Genomic DNA, 20,733 nt, shown 5'->3' with positions numbered 1-20,733 from the left:
GTGGCGCACACCGGGTATATGTTAGACGCCTTAGAACCTCGCCAACGTGTCGAGAAGGTCTTTGTCGACCACCTGGGTCCCGCTATGTTTGTTTCCCTTCACCCTCTTGTATTTGATAAGCGCTTAAATTTAGCGATTTTCAGACATTGAGACCCTCGTCGGCTTATTTGGCTTCCATTCAACTGTGAACATAGTTACGTCCAAATTGACTCCACTCATTGCTCAACGGATTATGTAATACACATATAATCGTATTCTCATCGGCCATTTCTAGAATTCTGGCGATCTGGAGAGCGCCAAATTTAGATATCATCAAATGAGGACATTGGGCGGAAAGCGGCGGGCCGGCCGGCCGCCTCGGCCGCCGAGGTGTGGGAGGGCGGGGCGGCGGTAAGGGGACCGCCGGGAATGCGAGGGGGTGACGCTATGGGGAGACCCCTGGGGTGTTCAGGATGGGGTGGCAGTGAGGGGAGACTGGGAGGGGGGGGGCGGAAGTGAGCCCTGAGACGCTAGCGTCAGTTTCCACCCGTGTGTTGGACTGCGAGCTGAGTGTTTGCGACCTTGATGATAAGATACGCTTTTAGATACGTTTTATTTTACGCGGGAGTGTGGTCGATCTCTCCCGTCTGTACCTTATGTGAGTTGTGACGGGCCGTCCGCGCCGCCGCGCGCCGGCGTCTCGCCCGTACTGGACCGCCCGGATTTCCTCACCGGGATGAACCCGGACGCGCCAGAAATGCAGGTTAGTGGGGACCGAGAGGGAGTGGAATTTGTAAATATAAGTACGTCAAACTCTTCCTTCGAAAAAATAAACACCGGCCGACGGCTGGAAAATTCCACCGGCCGGCCCGGCGGCAGTGTGTCGGGCGGCGGGGCGGGGTTTCCCCGTCCAGCGGCCGGCAGCGCTGAGCCGAGTCGTTCCCACGGTCTGGCGGCCAGCTGGGTGGGGGCGGGGTGGGGAGTGGGGCGGCCGATTGCCAGCCGCTTCTCCACGGGCAGGTGCTGCCACCTGCGCAGTAGTTCCACTGGCGGCCGCCAGGCCCGTGCGCGGTAGTTCCGCCAGCGGCCGCCGGATATCGCCACGCGCGTCGCGTCTAACCTGACGAAGCTACAAAAAGTTAGATAACTTTAATAAGAGGGACGGTAAACCCACAATTCCAACGCTGAATGCTGGGGGAAAGCAAAGGAGACCAACACAGTCATCTGTGTTCACCTTTTGGTAAGGATTAAGCCCCCTACGATCAATACCGTTGCGAAACTCGCAAGCAAATCACATTACAGAATTCGCATAAAGCACCCGTTAGCGTTACATTTACTAGCATTAAACGTTGCGTCCAATAGGCGTTAGAATAGGCAGGCAGGCATTACACATTAGAATAGCTATGTACACTCACTATCATACCATTAGGCACTTGAATTTCGGAATTTAAAATAATAATTAATGTAATGAAAGCTCAAATTGCTGATAGGTCCACGGGAGGGGCCGTTTCACCCTCCCCCCCCCCACGGGGCGTTAACGGTTCACGCCAACGGAAACAGCTCTGGGTGCTCCCCAGATAGCGTGATAAGCCGGCGCGTTGTTATGAAAGTGACCTGTGACCAGTTCCATTAGTATTGTGTGGCCTTTAAAAAGGCCTGTTACAGGGTTCGAGTCGACTGAGCCAGATGCAGGCTTACTTCTTCTCGGTCTTCTTGGGCAGGAGCACCGCCTGGATGTTTGGCAGCACACCGCCCTGGGCGATGGTGACGCCCGACAGGAGCTTGTTCAGCTCCTCGTCGTTGCGGATGGCCAGCTGCAGGTGGCGAGGGATGATCCTGGTCTTCTTGTTGTCGCGCGCAGCGTTGCCGGCCAGCTCGAGCACCTCAGCGGCCAGGTACTCCATGACGGCAGCCAGGTACACGGGGGCACCGGCACCGACGCGCTCGGCATAGTTTCCCTTACGCAAGAGACGATGGATACGACCGACAGGGAACTGAAGTCCGGCCCGGGAGGACCGGGACTTGGCCTTTCCCTTCACCTTGCCGCCCTTGCCGCGTCCAGACATGGCTGTATGTGAACAAGATGTAGCAACAAACGTGCAATCCCGTATTTGCGTTCACACCTGGATTTAAAAAGGGACGTAGCGGTGCCGGACACCGGTGCTCACCCACTCTCACCCACCGCCATTACGCTTTATCAACCGAATTCAAATACCAGCACCATACCATACCCGTTTCGTGTTAACAGTGTATTGCACTCGAAGCGCCGCCATGCCACCGAAGACTAGCGGAAAGGCCGCAAAGAAGGCCGGCAAGGCCCAGAAGAATATCTCCAAGGGAGATAAGAAGCGTAAGCGCAAGAGGAAGGAATCGTACGGCATCTACATCTACAAGGTGCTGAAGCAGGTCCACCCCGACACCGGTATCTCGTCGAAGGCCATGAGCATCATGAACTCCTTTGTCAACGACATCTTCGAGCGTATTGCTGCCGAGGCCTCGCGTCTGGCGCACTACAACAAGCGCTCGACAATCACCTCTAGGGAGATTCAGACTGCTGTCCGCCTGCTCCTGCCCGGTGAGCTTGCCAAGCATGCCGTGTCGGAGGGGACCAAGGCCGTCACCAAGTACACGAGCAGCAAGTAAGCTGGCTGGCCTGGCAGCCGGTGCCGGTCGACGCTCGCTTCATCTCATCACTGATCATCGCTCATCGCCTCCCATGCCGGCCGGTGCCGCTCCTAGCAGCACAAATAGGTCTTTTTCAAGACCAATAAATCAAATAGTGGACTTCCAGCACAGATGTTTACATCCAGGTCAATGTTGCATCGGGTCGTCGGCTTGAAGCAGACGCTGATCTGCACTTACCATGGTCGCTATCGAAATCGCAACAGTACCGCATGATAAGGGACGTAGCGGTGGCAGCTACTAGCGGCGTTTGAAATCTTAAGTTTTTTAGGCGAACATGACGTCACTAAAACGTCATTTTCTAAAACATTTTTCCGACGGATTTCGCTCAAATTTTCAGGGAACGTGTAAAATTGATGTGTAAGAAGGTGCTGAAAGTTTGACGTCGCTGGCGTAACGCGTTAAAAAGTTATTGGCGAAAATCGGGAGGAGGGGGGGGGGGGCAGTTTCTGCCCTCCCCAAGCGGGGCGCGGGTTAAGGAACAGTTTTGAATCGCTTCGATTCCTTTTTTTTTTGCTCGGCCAGCCTAGCGCCAGTCTCGAGCGGTGGGACAGTTAAACCGGCAATTTTGGCCGGGATGCAAAACTTAGCTAACGGCAAAGCTAACGGAGTAGTACCTACTTGTTGCCGAAGTGCCGAAAGAAGGTGCTGGAACCGAAAACACAACATCACATTTATTGCTGTTCTAAAGAACAATCCGAACGGCAAGGATGAGTCGCCACCGCTCAGTAGGGAACACTCTAAACAGCTACGAGTGGAGACTGCATTGTAACACAAGAAGGCAGCACGAGAACGCAGCGCAGACTGAGGCAGTAGCACCTCGGTAACCGCATTCGCGAATAGGCCGCTAACACCGCGGTAACTTAGATTTGTTACCATTCACACTACATAGATACAGTTACACGATACATACACTCTAGAATAACACGATACACCCTAGCACCGATCTACGCCGCGCACGAGGTACGGTGCCAGGTCTGGATCATCCAGAGGGTCGCGGCTCCGCGGAAGGTCTTGTGCAGCAAAATACGCCCTCATTTCCTCGTATATTTGTCTGTATCTCGCCAGGCGAGCTGAGATGGGGCTGTTGGCGGACTTTGGAGGCGACGGACACGGGTCTCCGGCAGTCTCCGCCTTCTCTCGCTGCACAAACACAACATTGGTTCATGTATTTATTAACATTCATACACACAGTCATACTTGTGCAAGGTGTCAGTGTTCGGTTGTGGGGTGTAATAGCCAGGGAAAAAGTTCTATGAACTGAAAAACCCGGCGCCTATTGCAAAGGGAAAAACCCCGCGCTGAAGCCAAAATAGCGCGGGGAAAAAACCTGTATCGTTTAAGCTAATGTAGCTTCAGCCTCCAGTCGGTGTTGGCGCTGCGACGGTTAGTGTTTGCACGGGGCCTTTACCGGAGCGCGTAATATGGAGACCGTCTATGCAAGGAGGGATAAGAAGAGGGACAGGGAGGTGACTCCGCGCGAGAAGGGCGCCCGGAGGCCAAGCAGGAAAAGCTAAGCCCCCAGTCGGTGTTGACGCTCAACGATCTCGGCCCAATCGACGTGATCGGAGCGCGCAATGTGGAGTCACCTAAGTGTTCGCGGTGCCGCGCCTCCGCCGCCGTTAGCGCGCGTGTAAATCACAGGTGATTAGGCGAGATGGACGATTCAACGGAGCAATTAGTGCGAATGAGAAGCGGTGGGGGAACAACATCGAACGATAATCACAAAAATCACAAGAACAACATCAACAGCAAGAATGGAAGATCAATCATTAGCACGTACAATCAACGGCGCGGCGGAGAGAAAATGGCGTAGAAGAATGTAGGAGAGGAGGAAGTTTCTGGCACTAGGCCAGGCCGGGGGTTGAAGTTCGTGGAGAAGTTGCGCGTCCTTGAGAAATACCTGATACCTGATACCTGATAAGATAGGATTAGGAAGGCTCTGTGGCCTGGTCGATCCTCTCTTGACGAGCTCCCAGCTTTTTGAATTGGATGACCTTTTTGATCACTGGCTGGCTTGCATCAATCTGGAGCCTCGTATGCCAGGTTAATCCAGTGCTTGTCCAATCTGTGCTTGAAGGCATTCACAGATGGGGCGCACACCACGTCCTCTGGCAACGAGTTCCAATCATTGACGACTCGTGTGGTAAAGTGGTTGATGCGTGTCCTTGTTGAAGCCTGAAGTTTTGCCACCTTCAATGGATGCCCCCTCGTCTGTGCGGCTCGAGGCTTGCTGAAGAAGTTCTCCTTGTCCAGTCCAATCCTCCTGTGCATCATGTTGAACATGGAGATCATGTCACCTCTTCTGCGGCGGTACTGCAGCGATGGCAGACCCAGCACTTGTAGCCTTTCTTGGTATGGTCGGTGTTGAAGATCTGGGATGAGTTTGGTTGCCCTACGCTGCACGCGTTCTAGGAGCTTCTTGTCTGCCATGTTAAAAGGACCCCAGGTCTGGTTGCCATATTCGAGGATGGGTCTTACGATGGCCTTGTACAAAAGTGGTAGTGTGCTGCAGTTTAACTGACAGAAAGCATGCTTGATAAGCCCGAGTACACGGTTGGCCCTCGATGCAGCAGCTGCAGCCTGTTCTCGGAACTTGAGCTGCTCGTCCACGAGAACTCCCAGGTCGCGCTCGACGCTCGTCTGTTGCAGCGGAATCCCCTGGATGGCGTATGTACTCCTCGGGTTGGTTGGTCCCAGGTGCAGCGTGCTACACTTCGCCACATTGAACGGCAACAGCCACTTGAACGGCAACAGCCAGAAATGCGAAGAGTTTTTCGAGGAGAAGTGGATGGTCGTCTCCCAGGAGAGTGGGGAGATCCAGATGTCATCTGTGCTTAAAAAGACAAAGACGAGACGATTAGATGGCTCTGATAAGAGCCATTGACATGTGCCAGCGGAATGGTCAGGCACATCGTTCACTTCTTAGCCGGGGCCTTTTTGGCGGCAGGCTTTTTGGCAGCCGTCTTTTTGGGCTTCGGTGCCTTGGGCTTCTTCGCCGGCGACTTGGCCTTCTTTGCTTTGGTTGGCTTGGCCTTGGGCTTCTGGGCCTTGGCGGGAGACTTGGCGGTCTTCTTTTTGTCCGCCGACTTTTTGGCAGCAGTCTTCTTTGGTGTCTTTTTCGCGGCCACCGGCTTCTTAGGCGACTTTGCGGCGGGCTTGGCCGGCTTGGCAGCAGCGGAAGACAGCTTGAACGATCCGCTGGCACCCTTGCCTTTAGTCTGCACCAGGGCGCCGCTGGTGACGCCAGTCTTGAGAGCCTTTTTGATGAACGGCGCCAGCTTTTCAACGTCGACCTTGTAGTTCGCTGCAATGTACTTCTTGATGGCGATCAGCGACGAGCCTCCTCGCTCCTTCAGACCTTTGATGGCTCCCTGGACCATCTCGTTGGTGGGCGGGTGCGTCGGCTTGGTGCGAGGCACCTTTGCCTTGGCCGCCTTGGCGGCGCCAGCAGCAGGGGCGGTGGCAGCGGTAGACTCGGTCATCTTTTTCTGGCGTCAGGTATCGTCATTTTCGCTTACTGGAAAGCCAGAGAGCTGCCATAGACGATTCAGTCCGGACAAACACGACTGACGCAACAGTTTACTGATAACCGGCAGCCTGATCTCGACAATGGTGACATTTGTTTGCGCCCTAATGCTTCCAGGGACTCGTTGCGGTGAGCAGTCACGCACGCTGTGGTGGCGCCAACACTTTTCTTCCCTTTGGCAGCCGTCGATTTGGAGTAGACCACTACGTCGAGCGCAGTCAGGTTGTTTTTCAAGTTACTGTTGGCGAGCTGCTGCAGTGATCCGGCGACGTGGCATCATTTCATCGGCACAAATATACAAGCAGCGATGACCGGCTGACGAACGGAGCCAACGGGATCTACAACGCATCGATTGCGCTCCTTTCAAGCTACAAATGTCTGCAAACGGACGACAAACCTGGCTCGCAGCTGTCGTTTTCAAGGATGACTTTTGAAAAAGAAGCGTGCTGTGCAGTTTTCAGACAGACAGAGACAGACAGATACGCCAATGGCGCTGCCAGGCGCCGTGTGAAGCCAGAAGCGCGCTCAAAGATGACAGAAGAGAACCGCCAACCGTCGCAGGAACCCGCATGTAACAGTCATCGGTTAGAAAGAGAGCTACCTAAAATATTCCAGCGTCACCGTCACAGTCAATATTCGGGGAAAACTGCAATTCCAAGATATATGCACAGCTCTTCACCTTTTTGAGTCAGCTACACTTCACACATCACGTCACACGTCGTCGGCCGCCGCTCAGTCTCCGCCATCTTGCGGTTGAGTCGCTCGTCGAGCCTCGCACTCCTGTAACAAAGCGGAGGTTCCTATGTAACAGCGGTAATAAATTGGGCCTTCAAGTACATTCAGTTCAATTTTTTTTTTTGTCCTCCCGGCAAGCCATGAGGCTATAGCCGGGGGAGGGGGAAAGTTAATAGCTGGCAATTGGCCAGGTCTTCCGTTTACGTTACGTTAATGCCGGCTATTTAATTCCGGCCCAAGAACTAAGACAAAGGCCATTTTCAGCTTAGATGATAAATTCTTACGTAAGTGCATTTAGCATCACGCATGTCCCCTGAATCTATTTTTATATACCGTTACCTGGGCCCGCTACATGACGCTACCAGCAGCACTTTTCCCCTTTGCCGCTGGCAAATGAGTGACGATGGTGACCGCCGCCATTTTGAAGTGAACGTTTCAGCGCCGGTTTTTTGGTCTAGCATTGCAATAACTAGGATTAATGCTCTGATTGTCACACAGCAGAAATTGGCGGAAACCTTCATAGTCGGAGGAGGAGACGTCAGACGACACTGGACACAACACACTCAACACACCCGTCCGCACTCTGCGAGCCGACACAACGGGACAGGGGACGCGCGGTCCCCTGTCGCGGTCTCCCCCTCAATTAGCCGGAGGCGAGGACCGGACCGCCCGCTGCCGGCCGTACAGTCTTTAAAACGGTCAGCGGTCGCGAAATGCCAGTCGGTACGGTCTCTGCTGAAAGAGCACATCGCACGACCGGTGGGCCTTGCATACCGTGACACTTGAGTGGCATCGGTGGCACCCGAATAAAAAATGCCTACAATAATGCCGCCTAATTCCCATGGGAGTCCACGGGATTGGTAGTTTTCCCGAAGAGTCTTCGGAAAAGGTATGTTTCCGTGATAATTATAAGGGTGACCGAGAAGTGACCATAAAAGGCATTCCGAAAAATAGGCCATCAAAGCTTTTTCCCGTGAGAATATTCGGAAACAGGTTCCTCGCCCTTTCTGTACCGTTTTCCGACTATTCTTCGGTAAAGTTATGTTTGCGTGAGAATATTCGGAAACAGGTTCCTCGCCCTTTCTGTACCGTTTTCCGACTATTCTTCGGTAAAGGTATTTTTCCGTGAGAATATTCGGAAACAGGCTCCTCGCCCTTTCTGTACTGTTTTCCGGCTATTCTTCGGTAAAGGAATGTTACCGTGAGAATATTCGGAAACTGGCTCCTCGCCCTTTCTGTACTGTTTTCCGGCTATTCTTCGGTAAAGGAATGTTTCCGTGAGAATATTCGGAAACAGGTTCCTCGCCCTTTCTGTACCGTTTTCCGACTATTCTTCGGTAAAGGTATTTTTCCGTGAGAATATTCGGAAACAGGCTCCTCGCCCTTTCTGTACTGTTTTCCGGCTATTCTTCGGTAAAGGAATGTTACCGTGAGAATATTCGGAAACTGGCTCCTCGCCCTTTCTGTACTGTTTTCCGGCTATTCTTCGGTAAAGGAATGTTTCCGTGAGAATATTCGGAAACAGGCTCCTCGCCCTTTCTGTACTGTTTTCCGGCTATTCTTCGGTAAAGGAATGTTTCCGTGAGAATATTCGGAAACAGGCTCCTCGCCCTTTCTGTACCGGTTTCCGATTATTCTTCGGTAAAGGTATGTTTTCGCGAGTACCTATTATAAGGGTGACCGAGATGTGACCATGAAGGGCATTCCGCTAAATACACCATAGAAGTCAATGTTGTGTGCTACTAGGGAACGATCGTCTGAATTTGTTGCATTGAAATGCTACGGTCTCGGTAAGATTAATAACAAACGTCTCCTAATTATGATAACAACCTCACGAGACAAGCCCGGAATCGTCTATTATTTAAACCCCTTTAAAAGCAAAGCAATTAGGTAAATAATGGAATTCTGGAATACCGCTACCGCCCACCGGCACGACCGCCTGGCACAACAGCTGACAGCCAGGCGACAGCGGCCCCAACCTTATCCTGAAGAATATTGGCAGCGGCTGCCCGCTGCCGGCCGTCTAATCGGCCGTATCTGTGTTCGTGCTGCATTCGTGTGACAATATACCAATTACTGTGACTTACTTGTGCTATGTTAAAGGGACCCTCCCAGTTCCCACCTTCAAAAAAGTTTATGAAATGGCATGAAAGTGATGTCGCTCGGTTCAGAAAGAGCGAAAACGAATATCTACCAAATTTCACCGAAAAATATTCACCGGTTTTCATTTTTCAAGATATTAGACTTTTACTTTTGCTTACTTTTTGGGATCTCCGCTGTTCCTAGCGACTTTATTTGGAAGCAATAGTTTGGTAGCTGAAAGTGCGGCACTTATTGCGCGCAAAGCAGCATATACCACCGCGTGCTACAAAACGTTTTAGTCAAACATTTAAAAATCGTTAGATATCTGCGCTATATTTCCGATTTAAGGCATTAAGGTGGGAGGGTCCCTTTAAGACGTGTCTGTGCCCCATGCCAGCCTTTCCCAGCGCCCGTATAGGCACGAGCCACCGCCCGCAGTGACACCTCGTCGCTCAGGTGGCGCATGCTAGTTCTAACCTCGCTCCCCAGATGACACTAGCCGTCCGCACCAGGGGTGATACTGCACCGCAAGACACATTTAAAGGAAATAGTTCACTTTCACGAAATTATTTTTTTTGCAATGGATTTATGATTTTTTATGTTCAAAATGATCAGCAAAGAAAATAAAACCTATTTATAACAAAAGATTATTTTCTATATTTTGATATAGGAAGAACTTTTCAGTTTCTGTAAGGCACAGGCGATCCAGTATGAAAAGAGCATGGGTCCCGAAATTCTTCAGAAACTAGAGAAATTATCGCGGCCACCGGCATTTGGGCGATCTGCTGCTGCTGAATGTCCTTATTGATCAGTACGAGAATTTCTCTAGAGTTCTCGTAGATAATTTCTCTAGTTTCTGAAGAATTTTCGGTACCCATGCTCTTTTCATACTGGATGCGAATATATGCAAGGCACACATCGACACCTTTTTCGGGACGAGAAATAGAATATCTTTGCCTAGGGTGATCGTTGGGCTGTAAAAGCTCCTGATTTATGCTCGTCTCAGCCCAGGCTACGGAACTGCTATTCCAGTTCAAAACCCATGTTAAAAAGTGAACTATTTCCTTTAAGAACGGAGAGGCAGCTGCGGCCATGTGGGTGACAACACGTGATCGCCTGAGGCGGTCGGGGTAAAAATATTTTACCCTTGAATGCTGGATGCATGCACTGCGACTTTTTATTATAAGAATGAAGAGCGTGTAATCGACGTGTAAAGCGTGTAAAGGCGTGTAATCGACCGTATCCGGGACGATACGGCGAGGGGGGGGGGGGGGTCGTACCCATTTCGCACCCGCCCCCTCCCCCCCTTGGCCGGCGCGTATGTAGAAAACCAATAGGTCCGGCGAGGGTTTTCATTATGTTGACTTGCTTAAGCATAAAGGCCTAAGCATAAAGCATTGTGGGGACTCGGAAGGGGTGAGACTAAATGCTTACTTCGAAATCTAAGCTGCGTTGCGGCATTGGCGGTTATGTGCGGCGTGTATGCCGCATGATTAGTAAGCGGCGACCACTAAATTAAAAATTCAATAGCTTCGACCTGTTTTCAATGGATAACACTGCATACCAAAAATGTCCATCGCTCTCGTCATAGGATATTTAGATTTAAATAACTAACTTATCTACATCATTGTTTTGAACCAAATTAATACTCAGCCGCGAACGTATAAGGTATAACCCCTTGCCGTTTCGCTCCTGATCAAGCTAGAGCTTCGCGGAAAAAACGAGCGTGTTGCCCGTGACGAGAGAAAGCCGATGATACCCAATTTTAAGGTCCTAGGTTATCGGTTGACCTTCCAGGTCAGGTCAATGACCCAAAAGGCGGGAAAATTGGGACCTGTTAGAACGTCGTAGTGTGGCTGCTATGGGGTTTTTCGGGGTGCTGATCACGAATATCATGCTAGTTTTGATCACAGATGATGTCTTCATTCATTTAGGCCAGGTCGGGTTAGGTCAGGTCAGGTCAACCAGTAGAGGTCCTGCCAGGTATTTGTAGTAGGTGTCAACCGCCTCTGACAGCCTCGTAACATGTTACGAAGGCACCAAAACTACTTTGTACTAACGTTCATGTGGTTGCTTAATTCGAATTCAGCTCGAAAAAACTGACCTAGAAACATGTCAAACTCGAAAAAGTGAACCGAGGTCACCAAAGGTCAATGACCTGACCTGACCTTCAGGTGACCTTGACACCCACCCTAATGCATGGGGGCAACATCATATCACATGTTTGAACGCTTGAAACCACGAAAAGACTGCAAACGCGCTGCTAATGCGAGCCGACATACGCTGAATCGCGGTTCCGGCCAAACATGGTCTCGAAAAGTAGGTCACAGGTCAAAGGTCATTTGGGTCAGGGTCATGAAATTTTCAGGATGGGTGTTAAATTGATCAATGCGAGGGTACTGAAAGTTTCGTCGCGATCAGCCGCTTTTTAAGCGAGTTATTCGCGAAAAACCTTAGGGGGGTTGCATCCACCCCCCGCCCCCCCTGTGCGGGCGAGGTCATGTTTTGATAGCAAGACTGAAACAGACTTTTTTGGGTAGCCAGGAAATCGCATGCCAGAGCCCATTCAAATTCTTTTATCGGCCTTTATATGCACCAGTCGCATACAGGTACGGGATTTAGCATACGATTTCCAGACAATCGAACGACTGTTTGGAGACAACAAAGGAAGGAATGAGTGAGTTAAGTTGAAAGTATTAATTTGGTTCAAAATGATGATGTAGATAACCTAGTTATTTAAAGCTGAATATCTTATGACGAGAGCGGTTGGCATTTTTGGTATGCAGTGTTATTCATTGAGAACCGGTCGGAGCGTTTGAGTCTTTAATTTAGTGGTCGCCTCTTACTAATAATGCGGCATACACGCCGCACATAACCGCCAATGCCGCAACGTAGCTTAGATTTCGAAGTAAGCATTTAGTCCCACCCCCCCCCCCCCGACTCCCTACTCTGAGTCGTTGCCAAGCAACCGTTGGCATGACAACCCATCTGGGCACTCCGATTGGCTAAGGTTTCCCGCCATACCGGGATCACGGATTATGAAGGATGCTCAGTTGCTATATACATATATATATATTCATAAGGAGTCGGCACTCTCCGGGCGGTCCTGTATCAACATTGAAGCAAACCACCGCTCCCTCTGGTCAACCACTGGTTCGGAGTACCGCCGGTAGGTAGCAGGGCACTCTCCGGGCGGCCCTGTATCAACCAACATTGAAGCAAACCACCGCTCCCTCTGGTCAACCACTAGTTTGGAGTACCGCCGGTAGGTGGCAGCACCTCCTTGGCGTTATAAAGTGGTCGATGTAATCGCTGCTCCCTCTGGGTGAGCACTAATTCTCAGTATGTCCGCTAGGTGGCAGCACCTAACTAACCTACTTGGAAGGCTGTTGATTTAATCATCACTCCCTCTGGGTAGATACTAATTCTCAGTATATATGCTAGGTGGCAGGACGTTTTAGGTGAGCGTAGGTTCTCCATTTAACGGTAACCGGACAAAAGATCGTAAAGCAGTCTGAGCAGAAGATCGTATGGCAGAAGATCGCAGGAAGTTGATCGTGGACTCGGAAGGAGAGACACTGCGTCCATATGAAGGCGTCCTCTCCGAGCCCAGAGATCCCTCTACGTCTCCCGGTCCACCCTCTGTCCGACGGTTGGTTGGCGATATGGACTGCAGAGGTCACCACCGTCCGTGGAGCCATTCAGCCCAGCCAGATGTCTGGCTAGTGGTTGGCGATATGGACTGCAGAGGTCGCCACGGTCTTTCGGCTCGCTGCACTGTGTGCGGCGCTGCTCCGCCTGTGGTGGCCCGTGGTGTAGACATTAGCGGAAATAGCGGGTATTTTGGCCGTTACGAGAAGACATCCCATCACTCTGTCCTAAGCTGTCTCAAGCTCTCCGGAGCCCCGACTCCCTACTCTGAGTCGTTGCCAAGCAACCGTTGGCATGACAACCCATCTGGGCACTCCGATTGGCTAAGGTTTCCCGCCATACCGGGATCACGGATTATGAAGGATGCTCAGTTGCGGCTTAATTTGACTCAACACGGGACAACTCCCGGACACCGTAAGGATTGACAGACTGACAGCTCAGACAGACTGATTGTGATTATGTATGGTGAATTTCTAGTTAATCCAACAATAAATATGGCAGTTAGTTGCCTGCTAAGGGTAAGATGTCGCCGGCTGGAGCGGGATCGGCGGCCGACGCGGGAAACGCGGCAATCACAATTTTGTGTTTACACACTCATAATTCAAATTTTTATCTGCCGATTTTCAAAATTTATGGACCAGAAGATTGCTTGTACATTTCTTAGTCTTCACACAAAATCTTAAGCGAATCCAATGTAATCAGCGGTAACGAGCGCGATGTAAAGACGGGACCATCCCGCCCCGGCACAGTCTACAATTCAGGCGGGCGGCGCGCGCGCAACGGCTGGCAGTGGCCGGATGTTTGACTTTACACCGCTATTAGTAGAAAAGTTGTGAGCCGATTTTCTTATTTCTTGCACGAGAAGATCTGCAATTCAATTCTGCACAGGTAGCTGAAATTTCACATCAATATTAGGTTTGCGGCGCGAGTTTTTAGCGAAAAACAGGAGGGGTGCCCCCTTCCACTACGCGTGTTAAAAGGTTCGTTACTCTGTCAACTTTGACCGATTTTTGGAGATTAGGGAAGTAATCTAGCAACACTGACTGACGCGGGTTCCGTACATAATTGAGTGTCCTACACGCTCATTATTTCATCTTAGGGGTCGAACAAATTATGGCAAAGTTAGAGACCAAAAACCAAACACGTTCGGCAAAGTCGGCAAAGTCGGCAAAGCCCATTGGCGGTGATCGGCAAGTTTCAGTTCCGAAACAAACTGTGTTTGAATAGTTTGACTGAAGAATCCCTCAGAGCATCTGCTAATAGGAATGTCAGCTGCCTTATTCTCAATTTTCCTCTCGCCCAACTCACCAATTCAACCAGGTCTCACCGCTCAAGTCATCATTGTGATTATTGGTGACCTGCCACATGCGTACATTAAAAGGCTTCGTTACCCTGTCAACTTTGACCGATTTTTGGAGATTAGGGAAGTAATCCAGCAACTCTGACTGACGCGGGTTCCGTACATAATAGAGTTTCCTACACGCTCATTATTTCATCTTAGGGGTCGAACAAATTATGGCAAATTTTTCAGTAGCGTTAGTCAGTGGCGGCCGCACGGCTTCGTGTTGCGGAGGCCGACACGGCGGTCTCTCGTCGAACATGTGTTGAAGCCCATCAATACAATACTGGCAATACCATATAAATCAACAATACACACAATACAAGTCGATAGTAAACGCCGGTTGCCGTGCCACGCTGCCTCAGACATTCCCGGTAGGTGACAAGCGTAAAACCACTGGTCGTCGCGCGGCCGGCTGTATACGACGCCGCGCTGCCCGGCGCCGTATGTGTTTTCAGTAGCGTTAGTGAGTGGCGGCCGCACGGCTTCGTGTTGCGGCGGCCGTTAAATACGCGTCAATACACGTTCAATGAACGTCACCAAACGTTCAATACACGTCAGTATAATACAAGTCCCATAAGTAGCATCTGCCGAGGCTTCATTTCGTCCAAGTCCGCTATGTAGCAATCTGCAATGGTACTTTTTCTATGTAGCAAAGCAGAGGCAGATGGCCGAATCGCTGAAAAATTAAGTCCACTATGTAGCAAAGCAGAGGCAGATGGTTGAACCGCTGAAAAATTTTAAATCTGTTATGTAGCAATCTGCTTGCAGGCCTGATCCAACTGCACATCTGAAGTTACCATCATGTAGCAGTCTGACAATGTAGCAAAACGAGCATCAGATGCGCTTATGTAGCATAACCTGACATATCACCCTGGTATCGCCCGGGCTGACAATCCCTAATGTAGCACATCTGCTCCGAGTCCTTATGTAGCACAAAAAAATGCTACATAGTAGCACCTGCGTATTCATCTGCATCTGCATTTGCTACATAAGGTAGCATCTGCACCTTATGTAGCAACCTGCATCGAATTTGCAGATGCTTCATAGTGGCATATGCATGCAGATCAATGTTAAAATGCTACATAAGGCCATACCGTGACGATACGAATCTTTTCCTCAGACACATGCCTGACACACGACGGTCTAAACCCAGCTCACCCATCATCAGTAGGGTAAAACTAACCTGTCTCACGACGGTCGGTTCCTGCGCCTCATATGCTACATAAGAAAATCGATTTCAGAAAACTGTTTGTAGGGCTATGTAAACCTTTGTCTGCTATAGCTGTAGGCTAAGTTTTGTTTCCTTCCCATTCATACTTTTCTTGTAGGTGACCGTCCCCTGTTGGTGCAATCTGCGTCAGATTGCTACATAAGAATATGGAATGTCAAATATCTAAAACATCAACTATCTGTTTTGAAATATTTTTATGGCACGAGCATGCCTCTCACTTGTACTTTGCTGTCCCACACCTTTTTTAACTTAAGCACTTTATCTTCAACAAAAATTCACATGTAACAATTTCTTTTTTCAATACCAAGTTATGAGATGTTGCGGAAGATGCCTTTTTGTCTCGGGATTACGGGCATGTCCGAAGTTGAGTGATGACTTGCCTAAAAGGGCTCCAAAAATGACTTTCCCTGCCACTTATGAAGCAATCTGACATCGCCGCAACAAACATTTATGCTTATTTCTTTGCAAATATAGCTGATTGAAAACCGTGGTAGAGACCAAAAACCAAACACGTTCATGTATCATCGGCAAATTCGGCAAATGCCATTCACGGTGATCGATGAAGCTTAGTTCCGAAACAAACTGTTTTTGATTGGGTTGATTGAAAAATCACTCGGCCCATCTGCTAATTGGAATGTCAGCTGTCTTATTCTCAATTTTCCTCTCACCCAACTCACCAAATCAACAAGGTACCATCGGGAAATTCGGCGAATCATATTGACTGTGAGACTCCGAAGCTGGTGAGAGGAAAATTACGAATAAGACAGCCGACACTCATTGAATGATCTGCACCGCATTTCTGTTGTTGAGAATGTCCATCTTTTTGCTGCTGAAAACGCCCCTGCCTGAGCCAAGGGCGCTCACACCGTCCCCGGTCTGCGGTCTGTGTGTCTGTCTGCCTGCCACTGGCACCGCGGGGGGTGGGGTAAGGGGTGAGGCGCGGCCAGAGCTCCCGGATGTTCCGGCTCACTGCCACGCCCCAGCGCGTCAAACGGCTCGTCTAGTCGGGCCACGTGAGCATGAAACCGTCGACTATCGCGGTCGACGGATGCAACGGATTACAGCTCGTCGCCGTGGCTGTCCGCAGGCAGCCCGAGCCCGGCCAATTTTGTTTTGCCTTTGTGTGTATGATTGATTAATATTTGTTTTTTTTTTTTTTTTTGGGGTGGGGGAAAAACAAAACGCACAAATATTACAAGCATGCTGTCCAACAAATGCCATTCAACTATGAATAATGACACCACCATGTTTCTCGTGGCGAAGCAGTGCAGTGCCGTAGGCAATGTCTTAGGAGAGGTTACGGGCGAAACTAATCCAAAACCTCGCCGGCGTTTGAAACCACGGTTTCGATAGTTGATGATTGCAGGGGCCAAACGCGAGGGGGAAGTGGGGGTCGTACCAACCCTCCTTGTGCAGTCGAAGGACGTTAAATGGCCTGTGCCGGCGAGGGTTCAGGTTAAGTGGTTATGTATCTAATGCATAATCACTTAACCTGAACTTATTTGATTTACTTTTGCCTGCAATCTGCGATTGCAGATTAATTAATTATCTATTAGTGATAACTAGAATACAGGTTTACGCGATAACTGTATGTTTTGATATGCATGATTAACGGATGCATTAGTTTGGGTGTAGAAACTTGCATTTTTATTGGTATTATTTGTGTAGAACTGGGTAACTGCTTTTGATTGAACTGTAAAGCATGATGGTGATGCATGCGAGTTGTTCGAGCCCTTTGTAAGTTAGGATGTTACTCAATTCAACCCTACCCTACCCTACCCTACCCTTACACTACCGTACCCTACCCTTACACTACCCTACCCTACCCTACCCTACCCTACCCTACCCTACACTACCCTACCCCTACCCTACCCTACCCTGCCCTGTCCTGCCCTACCCTACCCTACCCCTACCCCTACCCTACCCTACCCTACCCTACCCTACCCTTACATTACCCTAACCTACCCTATACCCTACCCTACCCTTACACTACCCTACCCTACCCTTACACTACCCTACCCTACCCTACCCTACCCTACCCTACCCTACACTACCCTACCCCTACCCTACCCTACCCTACCCTGCCCTGTCCTGCCCTACCCTACCCTACCCCTACCCCCTACCCTACCCTACCCTACCCTTACATTACCCTAACCTACCCTATACCCTACCCTACCCTGCCCTACCCTACCCTACCCTACCCTACCCTACCCTACCCTACCCTACCCTTACATTACCCTAACCTACCCTATACCCTACCCTACCCTGCCCTACCCTACCCTACCCTACCCCTACACTACCCTACACTAACCTACCCTACCCTACCCGGTAACGGTAGCGCTGGCTTACACCTTCTCCGCCGGCGCCAAGGTTGAAACTAATCAAGGTCACGTTTATTGATGTCCGTGAAGTTAACGTCAGCAACAGCAACGAATACAGCTTCGGATTCAGAATCACTTCAAAAACTCATATCAGGTCAATTGGGGGACGGGGAGCAAGAATATGACCTTTATTTAGCCCTAGCTCTTACCCCTTACCCTTTAATTGACCCTTAAAGGAAGGGGCGCGTCAAAAGTGCCTCAAGGGTTCGTCTGATCGCCAAAATAAGGGCGGTAATCGATTTCTCGGGTCAATATCTAGCCGCGGCCTTGGGTTCCAGATGTGTGCACCCTACCCCTTACCCCTTTATCGGCCCTTAAAGGAAGGGGCGCGTCAAAAGTGCCTCAAGGGTTCGTCTGATCGCCAAAATAAGGGCGGCAATCGATTCCTCGGGTGAATATCTAGCCGCAGCCTTGGGTTCCAGATGTGTGCACCCTACCCCTTACCCCTTTATCGGCCCTTAAAGGAAGGGGCGCGTCAAAAGTGCCTCAAGGGTTCGTCTGATCGCCAGAATAAGGGCGGTAATCGATTTCTCGGGTCAATATCTAGCCGCAGCGTCGGGTTCCAGATGTGTGCATCTTACCCCTTACCTCTTAATCGGCCCTTAAAGGAAGGGGCGCGTCAAAAGTGCCTCAAGGGTTCGTCTGATCGCCAGAATAAGGGCGGCAATCGATTTCTCGGGTGAATATCTAGCCGCAGCGTCGGGTTCCAGATGTGTGCATCTTACCCCTTACCTCTTAATCGGCCCTTAAAGGAAGGGGCGCGTCAAAAGTGCCTCAAGGGTTCGTCTGATCGCGAAAATAAGGGCGGCAATCGATTCCTCGGGTGAATATCTAGCCGCAGCGTCGGGTTCCAGATGTGTGCATCCTATCCCTTACCCCTCAATCAGCCCTTAAAGGAAGGGGCGCGTCAAAAGTGCCTCAAGCGTTTGTCTGATCGCCAAAATAAGGGTCGCAATCGATTCCTCGGGTCAATATCTATCCGCAGCCTCGGGTTCAAGATGTGTGCATCTTACCCCTTACCCCTTTATCGGCCTTTTTGAACCTGAGGCTGCGGCTAGATATTGACCCGATGAATCGATTGCGACACTTATTTCGGCGATCAGACGAACCCTTGAGGCACTTTTGAGGCGCCCCTTCTTTTAAGGGCCGATTAAGGGGTAAGGGGTAAGATGCACACATCTGGAACCCAAGGCTGCGGCTAGATATTCACCCGAGGAATCGATTGCCGCCCTTATTTTGGCGATCAGACGAACCCTTGAGGTACTTTTGCCGCGCCCCTTCTTTTAAGGGCCGATTAAGGGGTAAGGGGTAAGATGCACACTTCTGGAACCCGAGGCTGCGGCTAGATATTGACCCGAGGAATCGATTGCCGCCCTTATTTTGGCGATCAGACGAACCCTTGAGGCACTTTTGACGCGCCCCTTCCTTTAAGGGCCGATTAAGGGGTAAGGGGTAAGATGCACACATCTGGAACCCGAGGCTGCGGCTAGATATTGACCCGAGGAATCGATTGCCGCCCTTATTTTGGCGATCAGACGAACCCTTGAGGTACTTTTGCCGCGCCCCTTCTTTTAAGGGCCGATTAAGGGGTAAGGGGTAAGATGCACACATCTGGAACCCGAGGCTGCGGCTAGATATTGACCCGAGGAATCGATTGCCGCCCTTATTTTGGCGATCAGACGAACCCTTGAGGCACTTTTGACGCGCCCCTTCCTTTAAGGGCCGATTAAGGGGTAAGGGGTAAGATGCACACATCTGGAACCCGAGGCTGCGGCTAGATATTGACCCGAGGAATCGATTGCCGCCCTTATTTTGGCGATCAGACGAACCCTTGAGGCACTTTTGACGCGCCCCTTCCTTTAAGGGCCGATTAAGGGGTAAGGGGTAAGATGCACACATCTGGAACCCGAGGCTGCGGCTAGATATTGACCCGAGGAATCGATTGTCGCCCTTATTTTGGCGATCAGACGAACCCTTGAGGTACTTTTGCCGCGCCCCTTCTTTTAAGGGCCGATTAAGGGGTAAGGGGTAAGATGCACACATCTGGAACCCGAGGCTGCGGCTAGATATTGACCCGAGGAATCGATTGCCGCCCTTATTTTGGCGATCAGACGAACCCTTGAGGTACTTTTGCCGCGCCCCTTCTTTTAAGGGCCGATTAAGGGGTAAGGGGTAAGATGCACACATCTGGAACCCGAGGCTGCGGCTAGATATTGACCCGAGGAATCGATTGCCGCCCTTATTTTGGCGATCAGACGAACCCTTGAGGCACTTTTGACGCGCCCCTTCCTTTAAGGGCCGATTAAGGGGTAAGGGGTAAGATGCACACATCTGGAACCCGAGGCTGCGGTTAGATATTGACCCGATGAATCGATTGCCGCCCTTTTTTTGGCGATCAGACGAACTCTTGAGGCACTTTTGACGCGTCCCTTCTTTTAAAGGCCGATTAAGGGGTAAGGGGTAAGATGCACACATCTGGAACCCGAGGCTGCGGCTAGATATTGACATTGACCCGAGGAATCGATTGCCGCCCTTATTTTGGCGATGAGACGAACTCTTGAGGCACTTTTGACGCGCCCCTTCCTTTAAGGGCCGATTAAGGGGTAAGAGGTAAGATGCACACATGGAACCCGAGGCTGCGGATAGATATTAACCCGAGGAATCGATTGCCGCCCTTATTTTGGCGATCAGACGAACCCTTGAGGTACTTTTGACGCGCCCCTTTTTTAAGGGCCGATTAAGGGGTAAGGGGTAAGATGCACACATCTGGAACCCAAGGCTGCGGCTAGATATTGACCCGAGGAATCGATTGCCGCCCTTATTTTGGCGATCAGACGAACCCTTGAGGTACTTTTGACGCCCCTTCTTTTAAGGGCCGATTAAGGGGTAAGGGGTAAGAGCTAGGGCTAAATAAAGGTATATTCTTGCTCCCGTCCCCCAATGAGTATAGTTTTGAAGCGATTCTGAATCCGACGCTGTATCGTTGCGTGTTGCTGACGCTAATTTCACGGACATCATAAAGTGACCTTGATTAGATGACGAAGCACTCTGGTGAAAGATTTATGTAATATATTTAATGGATAACCTTCTGTTCAAAGTTCTAGAAATTGCCAAAAGTTAC

At 50.4% G+C, this 20,733-nt stretch overlaps 3 protein-coding genes across 3 annotated transcripts; 1 reads left to right on the top strand and 2 right to left on the bottom strand.

Annotated features, from left to right (window-relative positions):
* Positions 1-1,617: 1,617 nt before the first annotated feature.
* Positions 1,618-2,104, bottom strand: LOC122373999 (histone H2A). Its single transcript, XM_043352493.1, has one exon. The coding sequence runs from the start codon at positions 2,043-2,045 to the stop codon at positions 1,674-1,676; it is 372 nt and encodes a 123-aa protein (XP_043208428.1). The 5' UTR covers positions 2,046-2,104; the 3' UTR covers positions 1,618-1,673.
* Positions 2,105-2,191: 87 nt separating this feature from the next.
* On the top strand, positions 2,192-2,751 carry LOC122373998 (histone H2B). Its single transcript, XM_043352492.1, has one exon. It carries the CDS (start codon positions 2,251-2,253, stop codon positions 2,620-2,622), a length of 372 nt encoding a protein of 123 aa, XP_043208427.1. The 5' UTR covers positions 2,192-2,250; the 3' UTR covers positions 2,623-2,751.
* Positions 2,752-5,521: 2,770 nt separating this feature from the next.
* On the bottom strand, positions 5,522-6,169 carry LOC122373996 (late histone H1-like). The gene has a single exon (XM_043352489.1). It carries the CDS (start codon positions 6,144-6,146, stop codon positions 5,580-5,582), a length of 567 nt encoding a protein of 188 aa, XP_043208424.1. The 5' UTR covers positions 6,147-6,169; the 3' UTR covers positions 5,522-5,579.
* Between the last annotated feature and the right edge of the window lie 14,564 nt (positions 6,170-20,733).

This window comes from Amphibalanus amphitrite, unplaced genomic scaffold, assembly GCF_019059575.1.
Source record: "Amphibalanus amphitrite isolate SeventyFive unplaced genomic scaffold, NRLGWU_Aamphi_draft 001585F_arrow, whole genome shotgun sequence".
Classification (NCBI taxonomy): Eukaryota; Metazoa; Arthropoda; class Thecostraca; order Balanomorpha; family Balanidae; genus Amphibalanus; species Amphibalanus amphitrite.
The sequence above is the reverse complement of the archived record's forward strand: the minus strand, read 5'-3'. Positions and strand labels throughout refer to the sequence as shown.